Source organism: Callorhinus ursinus, unplaced genomic scaffold, assembly GCF_003265705.2.
Source record: "Callorhinus ursinus isolate GAN/ISIS: 27379988/994484 unplaced genomic scaffold, GSC_fseal_2.0 scaffold2, whole genome shotgun sequence".
Lineage (NCBI taxonomy): Eukaryota > Metazoa > Chordata > Mammalia > Carnivora > Otariidae > Callorhinus > Callorhinus ursinus.
The window spans coordinates 53,447,439-53,465,853 of record NW_027397064.1 but is presented as its reverse complement, the minus strand read 5'-3'; the positions used below and the strand labels follow the sequence as shown (position 1 = coordinate 53,465,853).

General features: G+C 35.5%; 1 protein-coding gene across 3 annotated transcripts in view; it reads left to right on the top strand.

Moving 5' to 3' along the window:
• The window catches only part of AGPS (alkylglycerone phosphate synthase), a 185,714-nt gene that overhangs the window by 81,628 nt on the left and 85,671 nt on the right, over positions 1-18,415 (top strand). For 2 of the 3 annotated variants that reach the window (XM_073882004.1, XM_025849602.2), the window contains exons 3-7: positions 638-728; positions 2,756-2,876; positions 2,972-3,046; positions 7,288-7,359; positions 8,860-8,939. In XM_073882004.1, the coding sequence (XP_073738105.1) occupies positions 638-728; positions 2,756-2,876; positions 2,972-3,046; positions 7,288-7,359; positions 8,860-8,939 (439 nt within the window). The remainder of the gene's footprint in view (positions 1-637; positions 729-2,755; positions 2,877-2,971; positions 3,047-7,287; positions 7,360-8,859; positions 8,940-18,415) is intronic. The other variant, XM_073881999.1, reaches the window with a different exon arrangement.

Sequence of the window (18,415 nt, the reverse complement as noted above, 5' to 3'; positions counted from 1 at the left end):
AAACTCTGTATTCTATTATGTTCTTCTGCAGGGGTGTTACTTATTTTTTTAACATCAATTGGTTAACTTGACTATTCTCAAATTCCTATTTCCCTCTGTGGTGGTGAGCAACTGAGTTCTTTTAAGCTTAGTTGGGCTGCTTCAAGTCTGCTCCATACACGTGTAATTCAAGGTCAGCTAGGCATTTGGACAGAGTTTATACATACATCACTCTCTGACTCTCTCCTTTTCTTTGATTTCTCTATACTCTTCCCAGCTGTTGTGTTCACTGCAAACACTGCCTTCTGGTTTTTCAAGGCAGGAAGACAATAGATTTTCTGTATTTTTGTTTCCTTTTATGGTACCAGCTGGGCTTCCCTCAGTCTAAAACCTGTTTTAAAAATAAAAAGACCCTGGAAACTCGTGTACTGCTGTTTCCTTTTTCTAAGTGTATCACATCCCCTTCCCCCTGTTATTGCCTGCTTTTGTCTGTCTGTACTGCCTTCAGAGTGTTTTGTTTTTGTCCAGAGATTATAATTATATGTCGGGGGGGTATTGTTTTGATAGGAATTACTTGACCATTACTAGAAGCCAAAGCTAAGGTTTAATTTAAAAGAAGATCCCTTACTCTAATGTTTTATCTTCTTTGTAATCTTAGGTATCCTCTTAGTGGTATGATTTTACCAACTTTTAAAGACTGGATTCAAAATACCCTTGGAGTAAGTCTGGAGCATAAAACTACCTCTAAAGTAAGCAAATAAGAATGATTACTAAGTCTTAAGTATGCTTAAGTCTGTGTAGGTGTGTCTGTGTGTGCATGGACATGTGTTTAATCCAAAATCAGTTAAATTTATCTTTGTAATTTGTTATAATTGCTTTAATGCATTTGTTGTGATTTTTTTGTTAAGTAGTTTACTAGTTTTATTGGCCTTGCTAGGTTTTCTAGGGATGACTTTTCAGCATCACAGATCTAGATCCTAATCTCAGAGTTTATCTGGTAAACTATTTATCTTCTCTAATTTATTCCTAATTTGAGAAATGAGAGCAATTATTCCTAATTTGAGAAATGAGAGCAATAACTGTCTGTTTTACCTTTCATAGGGTGGTAGTGAAGTGCAAATGAACTATTTCTGTGGGAGGACTGTTAGAAAAATATTATAAGTTGCTATTAATTTTAGGATATTTAATGGACTGACAGTAATCCAGGATTAATATGGGATAATTTGAAATAAAAATATATTACATTTAATATCAGAGCATTTAGAAGGTTAGAAGACATAAAAAAGTAAAAATTTGATAAAGATATAAGTGATAATTTTAGTTTGTTCATGTAGTTTCAGTTTTCTTAAGCTAGGGTTAAAAAACTTTAAACTGTATTCATATCAAACTAACAAAATAGCATTTCTTTATGTTATTATGTTTATTATTATTTGTTTGCTATGCCATGGTATTCTGCATGTCCCTCTAAATTGGATATAAGTTCCATAAGTGCAGAGCCCATGTCTTATACTATATTCTCTACTGTATCCAACATGTTATTCAGAACTATAAGTATTCAGCAAGTACTTACTTGATTTATTTCTAATTCCACAGTTACATTTTATTCTACTAAGTAAATTATGTTAACAACTAATTCTTACCCCTCCTAAACTAAATTCTTTCAGCTTTTCTTAAAAGATCTCTTATTTCCTTAATTCTTTCTTTTGGCTATTTGTAGTTACTTTTTTTTACATTGATGCAATCTGTATACCGTATTCAGAAATTTCATCAGTTTTACATGCATTTTTTTTCTGAGTTTGAGCCCTTTTCAGTTTTTAATAACAAAATAGCAATATGTATGTTTTGTTGGGGTTCTTATGGTCATTTCTTTTCACTATAGCATAAATTCCTTGCGGTCAAAATTTTTTTCCCTGATTATCTTGCTGCTATATCCCCAAGGCCTAGAACAGTGCCTAGCATATAACACACACTTAATAAACATTTCTCATATAATTGAATATTAAATACAGACCCTTTAATAAGATACTAACACTATATAAATATCATATATATATATTTTACACATTCTTGTATTTTCTTTTTTCCAAATACTATATTGTAGTTTTTTTTTTTTAATAGCAGATTTGATTTGGCCAGTCTTTTCTTATATGGTAGGCAGGTTTTTGGTGCTTTTCACAAAAGTTATGACATTTAACCTTTCTTCTTTAGTAGCTGTATAAATTTAGTGGTGATAATCTCATTTAACAGATGAAGAAGCCAAGGTCCAGAGAAGTTGGGTGATTTCCCCAGTGTTGCATAGCTTTAAAGATTTTTTTTTTCCAGCTTACCTAGTAGTTGAAATTAAGTATCAAGTTATAATTATGTTATGAGTTTTAAAGCAGTTCTGTGAAAATGGACCTATTATTATGAGGTTTCTTGTTGATCATTTTAAAATAGTAACTGAAGTATAAGAAATGGTAAATTTTATCTACAGGTGAAAACATAGGTGATGAAAAAAGTTAAGTAGCTTTCCCCCAGTTTCCTTGATCTAAAATGAAAGATTTGAGACTTTGCCATCTTCTTTGTTCTTGATTTCAATCTTCAGAAACAATAAAAAAGTGGACCATAGATGCAAAAGAGGAAGCATACAGCTTTTATAACTTATGTTATAGAATGTGATTAACCAGACCATTTATAACTTGTTACTGTCACAGAGTTGGTTTCCATATGTGTTACTTGGTATTTTCCTATGCTTTTGTCTCAATTTGGAGTCAAAGAAACCAATTTTACTTTCTAGGCATCCTTAAATCCTAGTGATACACCTCCTTCTATTGTAAATGAAGATTTTCTTCATGACCTTAAAGAAACTAATATTTCGTATTCACAAGAAGCAGATGATCGAGTATTTAGAGCTCATGGTAAGCAACTTTATATAAACACTATTTGATTTTAATTTTAAAATTTCCTATAATTTAAGATGTTTTTACATGTTCTTTTTTAAACTGCAAAACAGGTCATTGTCTTCATGAGATATTTTTGCTCAGGGAAGGAATGTTTCAGCGAATTCCTGATATAGTTTTATGGCCAAGTAAGTTTTTTTTCTTTGTATCATTAATTTAGTATTGTAAAATCTTAAATAAATTTAGTATTGGAAATATGTACTTTTAAACATAGGAGTTGTACAAAGTACAGGCAGCTATATTTTTAAAGTTTACCAAAAGTCATAATTCTTTCTTGATCTGATCATCCTGAACTGTTGGTTTTCATGATTGATTTTGCTGTTGATTAAATCTTCATTTTAAATGTTAATATCATATTGGGAGGTCAGGTAAAAAAAATGTATTTCTTGTTAGTTTGAAAGCTTCATGAAATTAGTATTGATCAATGATATATTCACAGGTAGAGAAACTCTTAACTACTGATTCCTGCAAATTTGTTGTAGTACTTTGTTGATATCAGCTTGTGGCCTAAAAAGCATTATGTCCAAATGATGAAACAAGTTGTTTAAGATACCCATTGTCTTTGATATAAATAATTAAATTCTGAAAAATTAATATTCATGATTTGGGCTTGAGATAGAGGATAGATGAGCTTTGTGTTGTTATTTTGCTCTTGCTGATGATTAGGCAGTCAGTATATTTATATATATGATTTTTATACCTATCTCTTTTAGTAGAAAATTTAAAGCAGAATTGGTATATTGTACCTTACTGTCCATAATTACCATTTAAAATGAGTTGCAATGATCTGGTCCTTTTTACTCTTCAGATTCTGTTAAAGGAGTAGAGGAGTATTTTATTTTTCAAAAATTGGCTCATCTGTTTTTAGATATGATTCTTTTTGCTTTACAGGGAGTATCTGAAGGAGAAAATCATACTTTAATATAGAGGTAGGAGGGAGGTGACATACATAGGAGGAAAATCCAAGAGTATATATATATAGCCAGATTAAATTACTTTCCTGATACTTGTGGTGTATATTCTCCCAGTATTCTTTTAGTAGCTTTAGGCTGCTTCTTCACCAAGATCTGGGGAAGATTCATTCCATTTTTTTACTGGAAAAAAAATGAAAGCAAAATTTATCAGTTTTCATTTCCCATAGGAAACCTTAATACACCATCTTTTGATATATCTTGAGTAGAACTTTCAAGCGTGCCTTCTAGGTATTTTCTTCATGTGTTTGACTATTAAAATACTGAGAAATTACCATAATGAAAATGTAGGTCTTGCTTTAGGAAATACAAATATTTCTAAAAATCCAGGTTTAGGAAACATGCATAATTAGTCTGTTGTTGCACAGCAGTTTTCTTTGTTTTGTAAAACCCATCCCATTTGGCAGTTCCCTTAAAACTTTGTCCTTTTTTTTCTTCCATATCAGTTTTCAAATCAGGCCCTTATCAATGCATAGCCAGATTTTTGTTAATAGCCTATAAGGTTCTCTCTCATCCTTCAAGTTTCTTATTCCTCCAAGCCTCCCATATACTCTTCAGAGGTTAATTTTTCTAAAATATTCCCTTTACCATCATGTTACATACCTCAGGAATCTATATGAATAGTGTATAGGTGCCTGAATCAAGTTTATAATTTTATTCTATTGAATCTTCCAGTATAATGACTTCTTTGAAATAGCTTTTTTTTTCCCCCCAACAGGTTATCAGATCTTTGAGGCCTTTATTTAACTTTAATGTAAATTTTCTGTTGGTGATAAAATTCAGGTTTTTTACCTTTGCACGAGGGCAAGTTTTGAGACAATATGGCAATTTAAGACAATGTGGTATTCCATAGAGTGAAGGTGCCTGTCTCATCTTGCAGTTTGAAAAACACACACACACACACACACACACACACACACACACACACCCTCATATATACATGTATATAGGATATCTGTCCTTGTGGATGTCTTTAAGTCTGGCTATAATTTGAATCTGAATTTTATATTTGCTTTAGTAGAATGTCTAGAGCTTGTCTTAGCATAAGAATTTGTAATATATGTAATTTTTATGATTTGGAGTTGTCCTTAAACCAGGATTTGTCACCATTGTGACCCTTAACACAGTGTGAATATCTCTGCTTTTCATTTAATTTGGACAAGTAGTCACTCATATGTTGTCTGTAGTAAGTATGCTTATAAAAATAAAATCTACTTTAACAATTACATATTTTTAAGTCATTTCATTTATTAAATTTAGTATTTATGCATTATTTTTAGCTGTCTAAATACCGAAACTTTAGTCCTGTGAAAATATGTGCTAGGTACTGTTACAGGTATTGAGGATGAGCTGTGAACAAAACAAAAATCTGTTCTCAGGTGCCATACAGTTTAGTGAAGAAGGAGGCAGACAAAAGAGCAAATAAATATATAGTGTATTGAGCGGTGATAAGTCCTGTAAAGAAAAGGCACAGTAAGAAAATAGAGAGCTGTGTAGGTGGGCAGTGGAATGAGGGAGTGCTGTGTCAGATAACATGGTCAAAGAAAGCTTCTGATTAGTTGACAATCATAGAAGTAGTTTTGCCCTGTTAAAGGATTTTTGACAGTCATGTTTGGTTATTTTATTAATTATTAATCAACTAGTATTCCACTTAGTAAAAAAATTTTACCACAGACAGTAATTTTTATAAGCTTAATCTGAAAGCTTAAAATGGATTTTCATTAAAAATTGGAATGATACAAATGACATATTCCTAGTTTTAAACAAACCTGAGAAATGATAACTCTTACAGAACAATATTTTTACTTTCATAAATGGATATTCACTTGTATGTTTTACATCCTTAAATTTCCCTTTCATTCCTTTAGCAGGTACTACTGGATTTTTTTTTTTAAAGATTTCATTTATTCATTTGAGAGAGAGAGAGCACATGAGAGGGGGGAGGGTCAGAGGGAGAAGCAGACTCCCTGCTGAGCAGGAAGCCCTGCAGGACTTGATCGTTTGACTCCAGGATCATGACCTGAGCCAAAGGCAGTCGCTTAACCAACTGAGCCACCCAGGTGCCCCGGAAATACTGGATTTTTGCATAGTTTCCTTGCCTCAAGTCTTTTTCTCTTCTTTGCCATTCCATATTATCAGGAGATTTATCTTTCTCAAATAGTTTATTTGCCATGTTGGTCCCTGGCTTAATGCTCTATTGCTACTCAGATTGAGGTTTAGCATCTTGTGTGTCTTGTATTTAAAATATTCTGTTGTCAGGTTTTTGTTACTCATATAGCCTTTACTCTGATAAAGAGTACTCTTTAGTTGTATGCAATAGGAAGGAATATCTGTAGTACATTATGTATAGCATTTTAAAATTTGTTTAAAAAAGCAGAATAAAGAATCATCAATGGCTGCAAAAATTAGTGGGTGAAAGTATGATGACAAACATACCTATATAGAGTAACTCTTTCCCCATAAGATACTTATTAATTACAGTATTCTTATAGTGGAAAAAACTAGCAGATACTTTATAACCAAATGATGAAAGTTAACATTACCAGAAATGAGACCTGTCTGCATCATGTCCCTCCATATGTAACTCATTAAGAAAGGCACAACATCACTTCTGTGGAATTCCTGCCTAAGTGTGTAACCTGAATTTAATAATGAGGCAGAAACCCAAATTGAGAGATACTCTGTGAAATAACTGACCAGGGCTTTTCAAAAGTGTCAGTGCCATAAATAAAAATAAAAAACAGACTGAGGAACTCTCTCAGATTAAAGAAGAGTAAGGAGGGGCCCATGGGTGGCTGTCAGTTGAGCGTCTGCCTTCAGGTCGGGTCATGATCCCAGGGTCCTGGGATTGAGCCCCGCATCGGGCTCCCTGATCACCGGGGAGCCTGCTTCTCCCTCTCCCTCTGCCTGTCGCTCCCCCTGCTTGTGCTCTCTCTCTGTCTGTCAAATAAATAAAATCTTAAAGAAAAAAAAATAAAGAAGAGTAAGGAGACATGACAACTAAATACAGTGTGTGATTGGCTGGTCCAGAAAAGGGGACATTAGTGGAACAATTGGCAAAATTTGAATAAGGTCTGTAGATTGGTTAATAGTATTGTTTAATAGTAAATTGCTTGGTTTTGATAATTGTAAGATGTTAATATTTATGTCTGCTGGATGAAGGAAATTCTTTGTACCTTTTTTGCAACCTTTTTGTAAGAATTAAATCATTTCAAAATGAAAAGTTAAAAAGATAAGTACTAAACATTTTGTTTTAATATAGCTGTTTAATGTGTGTTAATGAGTGAATAAATGAAAAAGTTTAGACACTAAAGAACTTCATGGACCCTTATTTTGCAGGATTACCCAGGTTTATTCACATCCCTATGATTAATTTATTTTCCCTTTTTTTTCAACAGCATGTCATGATGATGTAGTTAAGATTGTGAATCTAGCGTGCAAATACAACCTTTGTATCATACCAATTGGTGGTAGGTATTGTGCCTTTTAAATTTTGATACGATGTATATGTGTTTTTTATTTTTATTTTTATTTAAATTATTTGTATTCTAAATATTTGTGCCATCCCATTGAAAGTAAACATTCTTGTAATTTTGATATGGTTATTCTGAAAAATTTGTTTATGCTGCTCATTTTTGAGTAGATCTATCTACCTGAACTGTTTGAAACATGTAGTTCATGGGTTCTTTCCCGTATAGATTCTAGTTGATGCTGTGACTTAATGCTTAAATAAGAAAATGTTCCCACTTTAGTAATTACTTTATAACTTTTATCTTTATGGAGAGAATGTTATTTTTCAGAGGCTAAATATACCCAATATATACTTTTGGGAAGGAACACTATGCAGTGTGAAAGATCAGCTAGGACAAGGATGACCAGATCAGTAATACATTTTAATGTTGAAAACTAACATTGCTTTTTGATCTTTTATCAACCACATTCTTTTAATAACCTACCCAAGCCAAAGGAAATTGCCTTCCCTGATTCAATTAGCATTGATGGAACAGAAGTGGGACCCCAAACAAATCAGGAGCTCCAGATTCCTTCTTCAGCTGATACTTTCAGTTGAATTCATGAAAAAAAAAAAGTCACTACAGTGCCACTTTTAGCGAAATATTTTTCTGATTTCAAATGACTATGACAAGCAAATAGTGTTTACTGATTACAGGCATGTTCTTAATTGACAGTTCATGGTCTCATCTTGTAAAAGTAAACTGAATATTTAGATCAGCACCTCTTGTAATTCTTACTTGTATCAAGAGTTTTCTATCCCAGACAAATGGAAATACCAATTAAGAATTTACTCTGATATATGGTAATAAGATGGTTAAGGACTAAACATAGTATTATTTTATGTTGGTATCAAGAAAACATTTTTCCTTTGATAAATGTTAATGGAAACAGGAGTACATTGTTTATATAGTTGTATATATTGGTTATTCTATATTAAAATCACCTTTTCATCGTTAGCATATAAATTTGTTCCAATATTATATAATCTGGGCAATTTTAACTTGTTTATATTCTAATTTATTAAAGTCTTTTTGTGTGACAATATAAGATATTATTTCAAATCATAAATGAGTCTCATAATTAAGGTAAGGTGTCTTTAGTTGAATTAGGAAGGGTATTTTTTCTTTTAAACAATATCTCCAGAGTAATCATTAGCTTAGAATTTTTCTAATCATGTTTTTGGAGTTTCACAAATTGCTAGGGGCGTCACTTGAGTGTGCCCAGGGGATGGAGCCATATCCCATTGCTTTCAGCTCCATAATATTTCTTCATTTTGGCATGCAGCATAAAATAAAGGTGAGTTTGCTTTTAGTGTGTTAGCATTTGCAAATTACATTTTGCAAAGTAGAAATAGGTATTACTTTTCTAGCGGGCCTGTTTGTATACTTTATATTAGGGATTTGCCCTAGAAATGTAGCTAAAAAATAAAATATTAAAGTTGTTTCCTATTTTGGCAGGAGGAACAAGTGTATCATATGGCCTAACATGTCCTGCAGATGAGACAAGAACGATTATTTCTTTGGACACTTCACAAATGGTATATGATAATTTTAGACACATTTGAAGTTAGTGTTTGGTTTATAAAAACTTTACGGCTCAGTCTTAGTTGTCATTAAAAAGGTATATTTTCCATTTTGTTTTAAATTTATTTTATCATTACATTTTACCATTGTCTTCAGGTCTCAAAAAGCTAAGTTTACTCACACTCAGGTACATATCTTGGTAGTTTCTACCACACTGGTCTGAGAAATTGATAATTTGAGAAGCGTGGGTTGGAATATTGATACAATAGATGACCTGATTTGTATTGTTAAAAGCAAAACAAATATTATTAGTTAAGGTTGATTTGAAACACCAAGACTTGTCCCCCAAATTTTCAATGCTGTTGCATTTTTGCTTGTGGAAGAATGGAGAGCAAACTAATTTTAATCATAGGATTATTTTGTGACCTTTTAGCTCACTGTGGTCCAAGAGTTGGTCATTGTACCATGTTAAAGCTTTGATTTGAGTATGAACTTAATCTTTATATAATCAATAATATTTGTGGTTATATATTCCTTCATTACTATAACAAGTTTAAGATTTATTTATTATTTATTAATTTGAAATTTTTTCAAACACCAAAGTAGAGAGAAGAGTAATCCATTTTCTAGATTAAGTAATTATTGATATTTTATCATATTGGCTTTATCTTTCTTTGTCTCTCTACTATTTTTTATTTTTATTTAAATTTAATTAATTAACATATAATGTATTATGAATTTCAGAGGTAGAGGTCAGTGATTCATCAGTCTTATGTAATACCCAGTGCTCCTTACATCACATCCCCTCCTTAATGTCTATCACCCAATTACCCCATCCCCCTGACTCCCTCTCCTTCAGGAATCTTCAGTTTGTTTCCTATGATTAAAGAGTCTCTTAAGGTTTGTCTCCCTCTGTTTTCTTTTTCCTCTCTTCCCCTATGAGCCTCTGTTTCGTTTCTTAAATTCCACATATGAGTGAGATATTATGATAATTGTTTTTCTCTGATTGATTTATTTGGCTTAGCATAATACCCTCTGGTTCCATCCACGTTATTGCAAATGGCAAGATTTTATTTTTTTGATAGCTGAGTAGTATTCCATTGTATATATATTCGATATCTTTATCCATTCATCTGTCAGTGGACATCTGGGCTCTTTCCGTAGTTTGGCTATTGTAGACATTGCTGCTATAAACATTGGGGTGCAGGTGCCCTTTTGGATCACTACATTTGTACTTTTGGGGTAAATACCTAGTAGTGCTATTGCTGGGTCCTAGGGTAGCTCTATTTTCAGCTTTTCAAGGAACCTCTATACTGTTTTTCAGAGTCACTGCACCAGCTTGCATTCCCACCAACAGTGTAGGAGGGTTCCCCTTTCTCCTCATCCTTGCCACATAACTCTTGTTCCCCAACTTGTTAATTTTAGCCATTCTGACTGGTGTGAGGTGGTATCTCATTGTGGTTTTGATTTGTATTTCCCTGATGCTGAGCGATGTTGAGCATTCTTTCATGTGACTGTTGGCCTTTGTATGTCTTCTTTGGAGAAATGTCTGTTCATGTGTTCTGCCTATTTCTTGATTGGATTATTTGTTTTTTGGATGTTGAGTTTGATAAGTTCATTATAGATTTTGGATACTAGTCCTTTATCTGATGAGATATTTGCAAATATCTTCTCCCATTCTGTCAGTTGTCTTTTGGTTTTGTTGACTGTTCCCTTTGCTGTGCAAAAGCTTTTTATCTTGATAAAGTCCCAGTAGTTCATTTTTGCCTTTGTTTCCCTTACTTTTGAGGACATGTCTAACAAGAAGTTACTGCAGCCGAGGTCACAGAGGTTGCTGCTTGTGTCTCCCTCTAGGATTTTTTTTTTTTTAAGATTTTATTTATTTATTTGACAGAGACACAGCGAGAGAGGGAACAGAAGCAGGGGGAGTGGGAAGGGGAGAAGCTGGCTTCTTGCTGAGCAGGGTACCCGATGCGGGGCTCTATCCCAGAACTCTGGTATCATGACCTGAGCTGAAGGCAGACGCTTAACGACTGCACCATCCGGGAGCCCCCCCTCTAGGATTTTGATGGATTCCTGTCTCACATTTAGGTCTCTCCTCCATTTTGAGTCTATTTTTGTGTATGGTGTAAGGAAATGGTTCTGTTTCATTCTTCTGCATGTGGCTCGTCTAGTTTTCCCAACACCATTTGTTGAAGAGACTGTCTTTTTTCCATTGGATATTCTTTCCTGCTTTGTCAAAGATGAGTTGACCATAGAGTTGAGGATTCATTTCTGGGTTCTCTATTCTGTTCCATTGATCGATGTGTCTGTTTTTGTGCCAGTACAATACTGTTTTGATGATTACAGCTTTGTAATAGAGCTTCAAGTCCGGCATTGTGATGCCACCAGCTTTGGTGTTCTTCTTCAACATTCCTTTGGCCACTCAGGGTCTTTCTGGTTCCATACAAATTTGGGAATTATTTGTTACAGCTCTGTGAAAAAAGTTGATGGTATTTTGATAGAGATTACATTGAATGTGTAGATTGCTCCATGTAGCATAGACATTTTAACAATATTTGTTCTTCCAATCCATGAGCATGAAACATTTTTCCATTTCTTTCTGTCTTCTTCAATTTCTTTCATGAGTGTTCTATAGTTTTCTGAGTACAGATCCTTTGCCTCTTTGGTTAGATTTATTCCTTGGTATCTTATGGTTTTGGGTGCAATTGTAAATGGATTGACTCCTTAATATCTCTTTCTTCTGTCTCATTGTTAGTGTATAGAAATGCAACTGATTTCTGTGCATTGATTTTATATCCTGCCATGTTGCTGAATTGCTGTATGAGTTCGATCAATCTTGGGGTGGAGTCTTTTGGGTTTTCCACATAGAGTATCATGTCATCTGTGAAGAGTGAGAGTTTGACTTCTTCTTTAAGAGTTTTAATCAAGAAAGGATGCTGTGCTTTGTCAAATGCTTTTTCTGCATCTATTGAGAGGATCATATGGTTCTTGTTCTTTCATCAATGTAGTGTATCACACGGATTGATTTGCAGTTGTTGAACCAGTGTTGCAGTCCAGGAATAAATCCCACTTGGTTGTGGTGAATAATCCTTTTAATGAACTGTTGGATCCTATTGGCTAGCATCTTGGTGAGAATTTTTACATCCATGTTCATCAGGGATATTAGTCTGTAATCCTCCTTTTTGATGGGGTCTTTGTCTGGTTTTAGGATCAAGGTAATGCCGGCCTCACAGAACGAGTTTGGAAGTTTTCCTTTCATTTCTGTTTTTTTGAAACACTTCAGAAGAATACCTATTAATTCTTTAAATGTTTGGTAGAATTCCTTTGGGAAGCCATCTGGCCCTGGACTCTTGTTTGTTGGGAGATTTTTTGATTACTGCTTTCATTTCCTTGCTGGTTATGGGTCTATTCAGGTTTTCTATTTCTTCCTGTTTCAGCTTTGGTAGTTTATACATTTCTAGGAATGCATCCATTTCTTCCAGATTGCCTAATTTGTTGGCATATAGTTGCTCAGAATACGTTCTTATAATTGTTTGTATTTCTTCAGTGTTGGTTGTGATGTCTCCTCTTTCATTCATGATTTTATTTATTTGGGTCCTTTCTCTTTTCTTTTTGGTAAGTCTGGCCTGGGGTTTATCGATTTTATTAATTCTTTCAAAGAACCAGTGCCTAGTTTTATTGATCTGTTCTACTCTTCTTTGGATTTCTGTTTTCATGATTTCTACTCTGATCTTTATTATTTCTCTTGTCCTGCTGGGTTTAGGCTTTATTTGCTGTTCTTTCTCCAGCTCCTTTAGGTGTAGGGTTAGATTGTGTATTTGAGACCTTTCTTGTTTCTTGAGAAAGGCTTGTACTGCTATATACTTCCCTCTTGGGACCATCTTGGCTGCATCCCAAAGGTTTTGAATAGTTATGTTTTCATTTTCTTTTATTTCCATGAATTTTTTTCTTTAATTTCCTGGTTGACCTACTCATTGTTTAGTAGGATGCTCCTTAGCCTCCATGTATTTGAGTTCTTTCTAAATTTCCTCTTGTGATTGAGTTCAAATTTCAAAGCACTGTGGCCTGAAAATATGCAGGGAATGATCCCAGTCTTTTGGTACCAGGTGAGACCTGATTTGTGACCCAGTATGTGATTTATTCTGGAGAATGTTCCATGTGCACTCAAGAAGAATGTATATTCTGTTGCTTTAGGATGGAATGTTCTGAATATATCTGTGAAGTCCATCTGGTCCAATGTGTCATTCAGTGCCCTTGTTTCCTATTTGATCTTCTGCTTAGATGATCTGTCCATTGCAGTGAGTGCGATACTATTATTGTATTATTATCGATGTGTTTCTTTAATTTTGTTATTAATTGGTTTATATAATTGGCTGCTCCCATGTTAGGGGCATAAATATTTACAATTGTTAGATCTTCTTGTTGGATAAACCCTTTAATTCTGATATAGTGTCCTTCCTCATCTCTTTATACAGTCTTTGATTTAAAACCTAATTTGCCTGAGATAAGGATTGCCACCCCAGCTTTCTTTTGATGTCCATTAGCATGATAAATGGTTTTTCCACCCCTCACTTTAAATGTAGAGGTGTCTTTGAGACTAAAATGAGTCTCTTGCAGAAAGTCTCTTGCATATCTATGGATCTTGCTTTTTTATCCAATCTGAAACCCCGTGTCTTTTGATTGGGGCATTAAGCCCATTTACATTCAGAGTAACTATTGAAAGATATGGATTTTATTTATTTATTATTTATTCATTTATTTTTTATTAACACATAATGTATTATTTGTTTCAGGGGTACAGGTCTGTGATTCATCAGTCTAACACAATTCACAGCGCTCACCATAGCACATACCCTCCCCAGTGTCCATCACCCAGCCACCCCATCCCTCCCACTCCCCTCCACTCCAGCAGCCCTCGGTTTGTTTCCTGAGATTAAGAGTCTCCTATGGTTTGTCTCCCTCTCTGGTTTCATTTTGTTTCATTTTTCCCTCCCTTCCCCTATGATCCTCTGTTTTGTTTCTTAAATTCCTTGTATCAGTGAGATCATATGATAATTGTGAAAGATATGAATTTAGTGCCACTGTATTACCTGTAAAGTCACTGTTTCTGTGTATTGTTCCTGTTCCTTTCTGGTCTGTGTTCCTTTTAGGCTCTTTCTTCGCTTAAAGGATTCCTTTTTTTTTTTTTTTAAGATTTTATTTATTTATTTGAGAGAGAAAGAATGAGAGATAGAGAGCACGAGAGGGAGGAGGGTCAGAGGGAGAAGCAGACTCCCCACTGAGCAGGGAGCCCGATGTGGGACTCGATCCCGGGACTCCAGGATCATGACCTGAGCCGAAGGCAGTCGCTTAACCAACTGAGCCACCCAGGTGCCCTTTAAAGGATTCTTTTTAATATTTCTTGCAGGGCTGGTTTAGTGATCACAATTTTTAGTTTCTGTTTGTCCTGCAAGCTTTTTTTTTTTTTTAAAGATTTTATTTATTTGACAGAAAGAGAGAGAGAGTAGGAGCAGGTGGAGGGGCAGAGGGAGAAAGAGGCTCCCCACTGAGCAGGGAGCCCGATGCAGGGCTCGATCCCAGGACCCTGAGATCATGACCTGAGCTGAAGGCAGACGCTTAACTGACTGAGCCACCCTGGCGCCCTTGTCTTGGAAGCTTTTTATCTCTCTTTCTATTTTAAATGATATCCTAGCTGGATAAAGTATTCTTGGCTGCATGTTTTTCTCATTTAGCACCCTGAATATATCATGCCAGCCCTTCTGGCTTGCCAGGTATCTGTGGATAGGTCTGCTGCCTTCTAATGTTTCTACCCTTGTAGATTATGGACCTCTTGTCCCAAGCTGCTTTCAGGATTTTCTCTTTATTTCTGAGATTTACAAGTTTCACTATATGTCAGGGTGTTGACCTATTTTTATTGACTTTGAGGGGGGTTGTCTGTGCCTCTTGGACTTGGATGCCTGTTTCTTTCCCTGGGTTAGGGAAGTTTTCCACTATAATTTGCTCCAATATACCTTCTGCCCCCCTCTGTCTTTCCTCTTCTGGGATCCCAATTATTCTAATATTGTTTTGCTTTATGGTATCATTTAACCTCTTGAATTCTCCCCTCGTGATCCAATAGTTGTTTTTTTCTCTTTTTCTCAGCTTCTTTATTCTCCATCATTTTGTCTTCTATATCACTGATTCTCTCTTCTGCTTCATTTATTTTTAATTGTATCTCATTAATAGCCCTTTTGATTTTGACTCGATTAGATTTTAGTTCTTTTATTTCTCCAGAAATGGATTCTTTAGTGTCTTCTATGCTTTTTTTAAGCCCCGCTAGTATCTTTATAATCGTTATTCTGAACTCTAGTTCCAACATCTTACTTATATCCATACTGATAAGGTCCCCAGCAGTCAGTACTGCCTCCTGTTCTCTTTTTTGAGGTGAGTTTTTCCATCTTGTCATTCTCCAGAGAAGAATAGATGAACAAGAGAACAAAATACTAAAATGGCAACAACGACCCCAGAGAAATATACACTAAACAAATCAGAAGAGACTTGAAGCCAGGAAAAAAAAAAAAGAAAGAATATAATCAGACAGATGAACAGACCAGAGCAATACACTGGATCATGTGTATATTTTGGTCTTTTGTTAGAAAAGTAGATCCCAAAATTGTAAAGAAAGAAAAACTTGTACGAAAATAAAATTAAATACAATGATAGAATGTAGGTGTAAAAATGAAATTTAAAAGACAAATAAAAGACCCACACAAAAAAGAAGGAATATAAACATACAGGTGAACAGAACAGAGCAATACGCTATGTCCTGAGTGTATTTTGGTGTCAAAATTGTAAAGAAAGAAAAACATATATATACAGAAATAAAATTAAATATGATGAAAGGATAGAGTGTAACTAAAAATGAAAATTTTTGAAATTTTTGAAAGGCCAGAAGGGCTGGCATGATATATTCAGGGTGCTAAATGAGAAAAATAATGCAGCCAAGAATACTTTATCCAGCTAGGATATCATTTAAAATGAAAAGAAAGAGTTGATAAAATAAATTGGTTGAAAAAGGAAAGAGAAAAAATTAAAATTGAAAGACTAAAGAACCGTGAGGAAAAAATCATGAATTCCATATACTATTTTCCCCTAGTGCTGGAATTTTGCAGTTCTGTATGATTGGTCAACTTGGTCTTGGCTGGTTGTTCTTGTGGATCTTCTGGGGGAGGGGCCTGTTGCATTGATTCTCAAGTGTCTTTGCCCCAGCGGAATTTCACCACCCTTGCCAGGGGGCCAGGCTAAGTAAGCGGCTCCAGATGGCTCTATGTGGCTTTTTTGTTTTCTGAAGGCTTTTCCTGCCACTTTAGAGGATGAGAATGAAAATGGCAGCCTCCCAGTCTCCTGCCCTGGAGCTGAAAGCTCAGGGCACCATTCCTCAGCACCCTCAGGGAAAAGCAGTCAATCACTCCTGTCTCCCTGGTCTCCGTCCTGTGACCGAACGTTTCTACCTCAGGCATGCAACTCCATTTCAAGTCTCCAAACCCTGTAGACTCCTGTGGTGTGCATCTGTGCCACTCCTCCTGGGGGAGGGAGGGAGGGCTCGCCGGTTCTGCTGCTCTCTGGGCCCCTGCTCCCAAGAGCAGTCGCCCAGCGGTGCCACGGTTGGAAGCATAGGGCAACCCCGAGCTGAGAGCCCACTCCTGGGCTTGCTGATTGCAGCTGGCTTCCCTGCTCTGATGCTGGGGAACTCTGCCACACTTAGGAACCCCTGGTCTTCCTGTGATCCCAGGGATCCTGAGACTACACGGTCCCACCTAGGATTCCACCCTGCTTTCCCGCCTGAGCCCCTTTCAGGCCAGGACATCCCTCACTGGAGCAGACTTCTAAAAGTTGTGATTGCGTGCTCTGCCGCTCTCTCACTCTCCGGTGCCAGCTGACGGAGGCGCCCTCTCCCTCCCCCTGCAGTTTATCTTCCCATGTATCACCTTGGATTCACTTCTCTGCACCTCCTATTTGCAGAGAGTGGTCAGTTTTCTATCGGTAGAGCTGCAGCTGTCCTTTTAGTTTTCCAGTTGAGTTCACAGGTGTTTAAGAATTGACTTGATAGCTCTCTAGCTGAATTCCTGGGATGAGATGAAACTCCGTCATCTTAGACGCTCTCCTCTCGACTATTTTAAAAGTAAATCCTGATATTATGCTACTTAAAACTAAATATTTCTTATGTATCTGTTTTTAAAAGGACATTTTCTCACTATATTATTATTTTTCCTGGCAAATTTAAAAAATTCTTTATATCATTTAATACCGAGTTCACATTCAAATTTTACAGTGGTTGCAAAATTGTCTTTTATACTTCATTTGTTCATATGGGGATTCAGACAAGGCCCATGTTAGCTTTTCGTTGTTTCCCTATCTCATTTTATCTGAAACCCCCTTCTTTCTCCTTTTTTGAATGTTACTGACTTTTGGAGAATGTAGGTTATTTGCAGTATAAAATGTGTCATATTTTGAATTTCCGTGTCACTTCATCTTGCTGTCATTTAACTCTTCCCCTAGGCTTTGTATGTCCTCTAAACTCAAAGTTAGATATAAAGTCTAATTAGATTCAGGCAAAGCTTTTAAACTTTTTTTAAGCAAGGATATCTTGTAGGTGATGTGATGTGATAGTTGATGTGTTTTTCTATCTCTCGTCACATCACATCAGGAGGCATGTAATATCTGGGTGTCCACTTTAAGTGTTGCTAAAATTAATCAGGACGTTCAGGTGGTGACAGCTTCATTATTCTTCTGTAAAGTTCTCCATTAACCTTTGTCCTTATCCCAGAGTTTAAGAAAAGGCAGTTTCCTTAGGAGATCACTTAAGAGTAGCCTATTCTGGAATGGGCTATGGATGTGTTTGAATTTCTATATATTTTACGGTGTACAAATTTACCACTAAATCTGTTACTGAATTTGTAAAATAGAGACAGTAATAATGCAGAAGGTAGTTGTGAAGATTAAATGAGATAATATAAAAGTCTTTACACTGAGTAGATGGTTAAAATTCTGTGCCAGAATTTTAAATGCCAGATTTTTCACCATTTGTGTAGAAATACCTTGTATATTCACTGCCTTTAATATTGAACTCTTTTAAATATTGTAGTGGTTGGGTGGTACTTAAAATTGTGATTTGCTTTGGAGTTGATAAGCTATGTCTATGCATGATTTTGCACAGAGTACTTCTGATACAGTATGTACAAAATATGATAGGTAGGGGCGCCTGGGTGGCTCAGATGGGTAAGCGTCTGCCTTCGGCTCAGGTCATGATCCCAGGGTCCTGGGATCGAATCCCGCATCAGGCTCCCTGCTCCTTGGGAGCCTGCTTCTCCCTCTGCCTCTCTCTCTCTCTCTCTGTCTCTCATGAATAAATAAATAAAAAGTTAAAAAAAAATATGATAGGTACGCCAGTTTTCTATTTTTGTATTTCTTAAATATGTACCGTAATACTAAGACTAAGATACTGGTC